We start from the raw sequence: 9,500 nt of genomic DNA on the forward strand, positions 1-9,500 counted from the left end.
GCAACGCTCGAGTTTCAAACATACGGGTAACTAGCTGTACTGAACTTTCTGTGTAAATTGAGGGCGCCGTTGCAAACGATGGCGCTTAGGCGAAATTTGATTGGCTAAATCTATGGCAGCCATCTTGGATGGTAAACACACACAGCTCTGCGTATTTCGAACATCGAATACATTGCAGTTAGCGCTCAAGTATTCTTATTATACCTCCATGGAAATTGTCAAAAATGCAAAGTAGTCAAAAACAAAAACCAGCTGATCACACGTACGCTTCATGATCACACGATTTTTGTGCACTCAGCTCTCACACTGCGGTACGGGTGCAGAAGGAAATCAAGTAGACCGAACTTAATAAAAAAACATTAAAATTGTCTGTAATCATGATTTATATGGGACAATTTATTAGTATACACTTTTCGGTATTTCTAGTACTGAAATGAATTTACAAATTTGAGCAGTACGGGGTAAGTTGAAGCGGTTTTGTGCACCTAGTTCCCAAGGCTAAGCTTCCCAATTTTGACGAAATTTACACGGCACCTAACCCATTGTTCGTCCGTCCAACATCACGAGAGGTTTGACAATTAGTACTGTATTGTGAAATTTCTGTCGTTGTAATTGTGCAGTTGATAAGGATAAATTATTGATTTGTGTAACTGGTTAATTTGTAATTAACTTCTTCGATTTCTCTTTCATAAAATAATTCGTCTTTTACGTTAACAGCTATTTTCCAGACTTGATTTTCGTCTAGGCCTAGCGTAGGCCTCTGCATTATCTGGTCAAGAAGCATACATACAGTAACTGTTTCACATTCACCAGGAATTCTACTCATCATATACCAAAATGGGACGTTATAGTGGAAAATCGTGCCGCCTTATATGTATGATGGTTATGACTAGCACATTTTTTGTAGCAGAAATCACTATAGGCTACGTTACAGGTTCCATGGCTCTTGTTGCCGACTCATTCCATATGATCCCAGATATTGTGTCATTAATAGTTGAATTTGTTGCCATAAAGGTGAAAATAAAGATAAAGTATAAATTGATTTTTAATTTCCTTGCAAAATTTCTTTTGGTGTAAAATAGCGCCTATGTCTAAGCATTTACTTCAGGGGTTTATTTAAGAATTTGAGTACCAGGAGAAATTTGAAAGTAACAGGAGAGTAAATTGAAATAGGCTGGGGTATAGGAGGCCGCCTAGGCCCCCATCGCGGTCCAGGGGCAGAGCCCTGGTCGGGGGTCAAGGGGGCGGAAGTGTCATTGCGCTCCAGGGTTTTAGAGTTTTTTAAGCCCATTTGATGGCATTTCTCTACATCATTTTTTTAAAACAGTTTTTCAGAATCAATTACTGAGCTCTAAAAAAGTTGATATTTTTACATATTCTTCATACATAGGCCTACCTAGTCTAAATACTGTAAACCAGAAACTTTCGCGAATTGATAATTTCGGCCGTTTTCGCGACATTAAACTTTCGCGAATCTCAAAAAGCCTAAATTTAATTCATGAGAGGAATATCATACAATAGCTGAAAATATCGTATCATGAGTTTAGGCCTAGGTTAGATAGGCCTACAACCACTGTGTAGGCTACAGTATCTAGGCCTAGGCAGGCTAAGGCGCCATAAGCCTGCCAGGACTTAGCTGGCTATCCCAGGCACAGATAAGAGAGACAAGTTTACACACATACAGTACTCACTCATATGATATTCCTTAATTTTGTATGGTATTCAAGCATCCTACAAAATGAACAATGTTTATCAATGTTTTATTAACAAACTATTTTCCTGTAGGCCTAATATCGATTCAAATACATTGATTGATGATAATTGAACATCGTGGTATGTCATATGGTACGGAAAATTAGTTTCCCATTTGAACTTCTTAGCATACACTGCACAGTGGTTGCACTTGTGCAATCACATGCAGTGATGATCAGAACCTCCTTGATTAGTATACTTACTGAGTAGGGTAGAATAGGCCTAGAATTTACGAATTTTTCGAGCTCAACATCGGAATTTAAGGTCAGAATATTGATTCAATAATTGAAATACATTCTTTTTTAAGTTTATACACATTTAATAAAATCCACCAACAAAAATTGAAAATACAATTTTTATAATGATGAAGTTGTTTACTTTTCACAAACATGTTGGAATTTGTGGGGATTCACCATTTAGGCCTATGCCCTAGATCTGCGTTGAAGAAAACATCTAAAGGAGAGCAAAAAATAGTTCTAAAATGTACGCAGATATCGAAAAGGAATGGATACCACATTGGAAAAAAAATGTCTCATGTGATGTGAATTGAGACGATTTTGGCTTGCTCTGCCGTTTTAATCATTGTACTATCTATGACTCTGAGTGTAAACAGCATTCAATATAGTTGGGTTCGGCTTGCTACCTCCGCCACCGAATGTAAACGAATTTGAGCCAGTGTTGGTGTTTTTTTTTTTAATTATTATTTATCATTTCCGAAATATCTATGTCATCACAAAGAGAACTAGTAAAATAAAAATGAAAATAAAAGGTTCATAGTCATACACAAATTAATTTTAAAACGACGGGTTTTTTTTTATCTTCTCCGCGGTAAGAAAACCCGGAAGCCCAATGTACAGTAAAAGAGTTTGGGCGATGTATATCGTCATCACCTGAGCATGTGGTGGAGGAGAAATTTCTATTATCTTATTGGCTAACATGTGATTTGGAGGCGTGGCTTCTTTGATGGGCTCACCCAGACGTGACTGCCGAACTTTGAACTTTAACTTTGTTTACGCCGCGAGTTCATGAAATGGAGTCTGAAAATTGGTAGACATTTTAACGAACTTTCAACAGAAAGGAACATCGAAATGAGTGCATACTATTGCAAATATTCACTTTGTGGAGGGTGATTGGAGGTTTTATGTTGATCCTGCTATGAGCTTATTTATATGTGTCATTATTCTTGCCACGTCTGTTCCATTGTGTAAGTAGTTACAGATGTGTATAAGAGACAGATATATACGTATACATGTCATTCCTGAAGTAATATGAAACAAAAGCTAAAAGTAGTCAATCAATACAATTTTTGTTTGTCAATAAAATTTCATAATTGCTTAATAGCACCAGTGATGAATACAGTAAAACTTGCCTAAGTCGACTTTGCTGAACTCGTAAAATTTCTCTAAGTCAATTTTATTTTACATGCTAAATTGTTGTGTTTTCTTTTGGTTAATGATATGTAAAGTAAAATTTCATCCAAATTTCAATGCCATTTTGGATTCGACTTCAAGTTCAACTGTAAATTTCACATTTAACAGTACCAAATTTATTTAAAAAAATTAAAAACATCATCCTCATTATCATATTTGTCATCAATTGGTATTGTTGTTAATTTGTTTTTATTATTATGATGATGCTTATTATTATTATTATTGAGAATAAATTTTCAAAACAAAATGATATAGTTCTTCAAACATACAATTCCCAAACAATTTCAGAATTTCAATCATTAAGGATAAAAAAAAAGAAAAGATAAATCGCTTGTTTCTTATTTTAGGCCATGGACATAGTCATGGTGGTGGGGGCCATGGACACAGCCATGGTGGTGGGGAAAATTCCCCCAGCCATGGCAATAATGGTAAATCAACCAAGGATGCACCCAATGTTGAATATAAAGGACTTAAAGACGATAACAATGAAGAATCTGCAAAAAGCCTCTTGAAGAAAGAAAACGGCTCTAACTTCAATTGTGATGTAACGGATCAAGCAATTGTCAAAGTTGAAGACGGGGAGGAAGACCTAGAGGCTACAATTGGTAAGGAATTTGTATCAATATTAAGTACACAAATTAAAACACAGGTCATATCCAGGATCACCATTTGGTGTTGAGGGGGGGGGGGTGGTAGTGTGCAAAAATATCCAAAATAAACAAAAAAAATTTTACCTCATTGACATGGTCCAAGCCATGTATTAAAAGATAATTGAAAATTATAGTCCAAACTATGTTATCTCATTTTATTTTATTTATTATTTTATTCATTTTGGCAAGAAACGATTTTATTCATTTTCATTTACTTATTTAACCAACATTTACAATTACAGTGACAATTAAATACAATATGTAAGAATAACAAAAATTGAAATGCTGAGCAGGGGTAGCTTAAGCAAAGACATTGCTATAACTCAGATGAGCCAGCTACCTCTTAAAATTATTAAATATAACAAAGATATATATACATTGTGTATATAGAAAACTACAATCTAGGCGTATTTAAAATATCATACAGTATTTATGTATTTTTGTACACCTAAATGTAAAGCACCTTTGAACATAAATATTAATGAAAGGGGCGCTATGTAAATTTCGTAGATAAATAAATAAATACAAGAAATAACCCAAATCAATCCAAAAAAGAAATAGTCATATATTTAAATTAATACATTATGATCTAAAAACTATTATACATTGTATGTTGATTTTGAATATTTGTTAGGAAAGCACACCATAGCTTTATGTTTTTATTAATGTTTTGATTCAGTAACATATGTTTTACCTGCAAGACTTTTTTTTATAAATAAAAGTTTTTTTAAATTTACGCCCGCCGCTGCATTGAAATCTCCAAAAATAAAAATAGCCGGTTTCTATTCCTACTTATAAAAATTTAAAGCATTTAATCATCCCATTACTACAGTGTTTTCAATATTTTTCATTAATACAATTTTAATTTATATTTTTTCCTCCCTATGGATATTTTTGGCAAAACTATTTGCTAAATAAAAACAAAATTTAGGTTTTATTTTTTCCGCCCTCCTCTGACGAAATTAAAAAAAAAGTTCTTGAAACAAGGTTTACAAACAGTCTTGCATTAACATTAAATTATTTTTGTTTATCTAGCATCTGATTCACAGTTGAATATGCGTGGTGTGTTCTTACATGTACTTGGAGATGCTTTAAGCTCCGTGGTTGCCATCATCAGCGCATTGATTATTCACTTTGTGGAGGGTGATTGGAGGTTTTATGTTGATCCTGCTATGAGCTTATTTATATGTGTCATTATTCTTGCCACGTCTGTTCCATTGTGTAAGTAGTTACTATATTTGGGCTCTTTTGAACTTGATCTCACTTTGAAATTACACTTTGAAAGTAAATACTCCCTTGAGCCCACCGGGACAATGGAGGCTGCCAAAAATAGTAACATACCAACTTGCACTACGCATGAATAAGTCTTTTATTGCATTACGCTTTTATCTTAAATGAAAGACCTTAAAGTGTAGATAATGGAAGCAACACTCTGTTATTATTTATTCATACTTTATATTTGTTCTATTGAGACTTAGGGAACGGAGTTATCTTCAGGTTTAGTAAGCTGCTCAGGGAACATTTTTATAACCTTTATTGACTGTCCATTAGCTTGCTTGGCCATGTCTGGATACAGAGTCTTCTGAGTGTCTTGTCATATATTGTATCCAATTTTAATAATGTATATTAAAATTTATCTTTAAAAAAAAAACACATGAATATTTAATAATGATGGTTATAATGATGGTAACTGAAATGTTAATTATTTTCTATATTGTAATTTAAATTTATATCTATTCTGCTTTTTCTTTTTGTTTTTATTGTTTTCTGATTCCCCACATTGCAGAAAGAGCCACATTGACAGTAATTTATTTTACTTTTTTGAGAATTCGAGAACAGCATTTTTTGTATTTTAAGTGTTTCCGCTTGCTTTCTATATGTTTCATACAGCGAAATACATGAAATGAAAAAAAGCAAAAACATAATAAATGATAATTGATGTTATATTGAATCATATGATATATCATGTATCATCGTCATCATCAATTATATTTAATTATGTATGAATTTACTAATTATTTTTTGTAATCATTTTGAGCAAAAGAATTTCTTGAACTGTGGCATCACCCCTTTCGAAACACGTCAAAAGTTTTTCCTTTTCATTTGCCCTTGCAAAATCGCCTAATCACCCGAACACCGTCTTTATTATCTTCCTTTACACAGTCAAGCGAGATTTTCTCGCTTTCTTAACACATTTCACCCTTTCTCAATTAGTTTGTCATACCCTCTTAGGCTTGATCTCACCCTCTCTTCTTCGTGTGATATCAAAACTGCTTTAACCATATCGCATTTGGCCCTTCAAACAAATTAATTAGGTACCAGGGGTCTAGACCCACCCTCCGCTATTTCTAATTCCTGGATCCGCCACTGTATGGTAAATCATGGCTACAATATGACAGTAAAAATCACTTGTAAACTGGGGGTCTTTGTGGGCACCGCGTATACAATATCCAGATGGTAAATAAACATCAGATGCACGTGTGAACAGGCATTAAACAATTTTTTTTTTTCAAAATTTTTTTCAGTGAAGCAATCAGCTATGAGTCTAATGCAGTCCATTCCATCTCATGTGGATGTTGAAAATATTACAAGCTTGTTAAAGGAGCAGGTAAGTTTCTACTAAAATATGTGGTCAGTAAATATAGTATTGTAGCCCTATACAGGGTTACAGTATGTATGAGGGTATAAGCAACATACACATTGTCATACCCAACCAATTGTTATTAATAATTTTAAATTTATCATATTTAGTTTCCCAATATCAGTCTGCACGATTTTCATGTGTGGCAGTTGATGTCAAATTTGACGATAGCGACAGCGCACATAATTGTCACCGGTGATGTTGATAATTACATGGCAATGTCAGAGAGTCTTAAGGAGTTCTTCCACAAACGAGGAATTCATTCTACTACAATTCAGCCAGAGTTTGTGGTGAGTTTTGTCTTTTTAAAAGTTTCAAACAAAAAGATTGCTAGTACTGTATTTATTCTGATAAACTTGATTTTAATGTAAGAGAGAACAACCCCAATATACAATGGACCCCTCCACCCCTAATTTCTGTCTTTTAAAAGACTTCATAAATGATTGTTAATGGTTCTGATAAATGTGATTTTAATATAAGAAAGAACACCTTTAATACATAATGGAACCTTCCACACCTAAGTTTTTTCTTTTAAAAGACTTTATAAATATGATTTAAAAAAGACAAAACACTTCATAAATATGATTGACAAAACACTTCATAAATATGATTGATATAAGACAAAACATCTCTGATAAATAGTGGAAACTCCCACCTCAGAACATAGCAACTACACATGCTTGTTCAAGAATTTTCAATTTTTAATTGACTATAAATGTTATCTTATTTTAATAGCGGGATAGCACTGATAGTGCTCTGATAGAGGCTAGCTGTGTTCTTGTGTGCAAGACAGATGCATGCGATAGTCAGCGATGTTGCAAGCCTAAATCAGAAGATTAAAGTCAAGGTCAACGGAAAGCATCTGCGGTAGTTGCTAGTCCAAAGGCCAATGGTATTGCAGATAGTGCTAGTATAATCTTGGAGAACAAGGTATGAAAAGGCAGTTAGCATGACTTGTGTTGCATGCAAGCATATGAATCGCCTGGCATTGCACGATTTTGAATTTTCGATTAATGAAAGATTTAAACGTGAACTCTATGGATTCAAGAGGTACAGTAATCTTTCTGTAAGATAGGAAAGTCATTTTAGATTTGATAAAATGTTGATTTTAGATTTCATAATTTCTATGTTCATTCAAAAATACTAATTTTGTATGTTTGTAGTAGAATAAATAAATGTAATTAGTTATATTAGTTTTACCAGGACAGGTTCTGGATTTTCCACCTTGGACATTTCTGTTAAGTAGTTGTTGTTGATCATTTGAGGTTCTTGAGTCTAATTAGTTTGAACTTTGTGAATGTAAGGTGATGTCAAGAAGATGACTATGTTTCGGTATGCATCTAATTAAAATCAAACATATTGGTAATTGATTATGAATGAAATACATATATTCAAAAATATATATACGTGTAATGTAAATATGCTCACAATATATTTAATTTTTTTGACGAGTCCTTTTGATCCTGCTGGATCCTCTTTGGCTTTAACATACTCTGACTAACTGCGCATCCCAACGTTGGAATCGTGGATTCCAAGCTGAATCCAAAATTCCAACGTTGGGATTGGAAGATTCACAAAGAAAATGCTATACCGTAAAACCTTGAATTGAAGCCCTGAGCTTTTTTTTTTTTTGTAAACTTTGGATGTGTTTCTTTTGAAGATGGGCTTCATTTTGAGGCTAATTTTGTAAAGTAAAGAGGGTGGGGGGGATCTTCTTTTCAAAATGAATGCTTTAAATGTTTGGAATTACAGTACTACTGTACTATAAAGCAATAAATAGGGCTACTGTAACATCAATCTGCATCGAGTAGTGTATTAACCAGCATTGAATCGTCTAAACTACAGTACAAACAAGTGTATTTTTTATCTACGGTATAAGCCAAGCCTTTCCGGAGTGTCGAGTGTCAATCAAGCACAACAAGTGACCAATCAGCCTGCTTTATAAAAAAAAACCAAGGCCACTGTACTTCAGCCTAAGCACGAAAGAAAGTGAATGTTGTGGCTGGGCACTTTTACTGCATAGTGTAGTACTGTATGTGAGCCAAATGGCCGAGCGGTTAAAGCAGGGGCACCGTGATCACAGCCAACAATCTCGGCACAGGTTCGCGGCCGGCTTGCTCCTATAGTTCTGGTGGTGGAACAAGTCTTCTCGGATAAGGACTATAAACCTTAGGCCCAGTGTACACAAATGCTCATGTGCACTTTAAAAAACCCAGTACATCTTTCGAGATGAGTAGGGGGGGCTACCCCGGTGTACTGGTTCATTCGGCCCCTGTCGTGGACAGATGAAATGGCGCCGGTTTACTGGCTGCTGAAGACATGGGGAGGAGAAAGATATTGTAAAGTGCAACATCTAGCCCCGAGCGCATAGAGACCATGTATTATGCGCTGTATAAGTATCCAACCATTACCATTATATGCAAGGATTTAATTACAACTAATGACCAGAATTGAATTAAAAATATATGGATTGAAACCAAAGTTATTGAGAACTTGGACCACTTAAAATACCTCAAAAACTTACGAATACCTGCCAACGTGTTTTGTTTATAGTTCTTTTTGGGTGTTGTTTCATGAGGCCCTCATGTTAATAATGATAAGAATATGTGTATGTATTTTGTGCATAATGAATGTATGAGTTATATTACTTGATAATCATTATATGTTAATAATATGTTTGGACATCCTTATCAGATTTGATTGCAGTAATTGCAGTTGTTAGTTATTCTTGTTAAGTAAAAATAGATAGGATAAACCAAGGCAATTCAACAACATGAACATAGCATGTGCGTAGGTACAGTCATTTGATCATAATTGTGGCATCGACAATTTTAGCGAGTCGAGTGGCCAAGCGGTAAGGCAGGGGCGCCGCTAGCTACAGCCTTTAACATTGGAGCTGGTTCCAGCTGCTCCTCGCCCATGGTTCGGTTGGTAGAACCAAGTCTTCTCGGATAAGGACTTAAAATGGAGATCCAGTGTATACATCTGGCTCGTGTGCACTTTAAACAACCCATTGCATCTTTCAGA

The 9,500-nt window shown here is 34.7% G+C and overlaps 1 protein-coding gene across 2 annotated transcripts in view; it reads left to right on the forward strand.

The window, feature by feature from the left end:
- The window catches only part of LOC117117051 (zinc transporter 1-like), an 8,913-nt gene extending 1,278 nt beyond the window's left edge, over window positions 1–7,635 (forward strand). Inside the window, exons 3-7 of one of the 2 annotated variants that reach the window (XM_033261234.1) lie at window positions 3,530–3,787; window positions 4,868–5,053; window positions 6,358–6,440; window positions 6,584–6,763; window positions 7,212–7,635. In XM_033261234.1, the coding sequence (XP_033117125.1) occupies window positions 3,530–3,787; window positions 4,868–5,053; window positions 6,358–6,440; window positions 6,584–6,763; window positions 7,212–7,313 (809 nt within the window). In that variant the 3' untranslated portion in view covers window positions 7,314–7,635. Of the gene's footprint in view, window positions 1–3,529; window positions 3,788–4,867; window positions 5,054–6,357; window positions 6,441–6,583; window positions 6,764–7,208 lie in introns of both variants that reach the window. The other variant, XM_033261233.1, reaches the window with a different exon arrangement.
- The last annotated feature ends 1,865 nt before the right edge of the window (window positions 7,636–9,500 follow it).

This window comes from Anneissia japonica, unplaced genomic scaffold (assembly GCF_011630105.1).
Source record: "Anneissia japonica isolate Jap-2015-1 unplaced genomic scaffold, ASM1163010v1 scaffold7493_len91406_cov152, whole genome shotgun sequence".
Lineage (NCBI taxonomy): Eukaryota > Metazoa > Echinodermata > Crinoidea > Comatulida > Comatulidae > Anneissia > Anneissia japonica.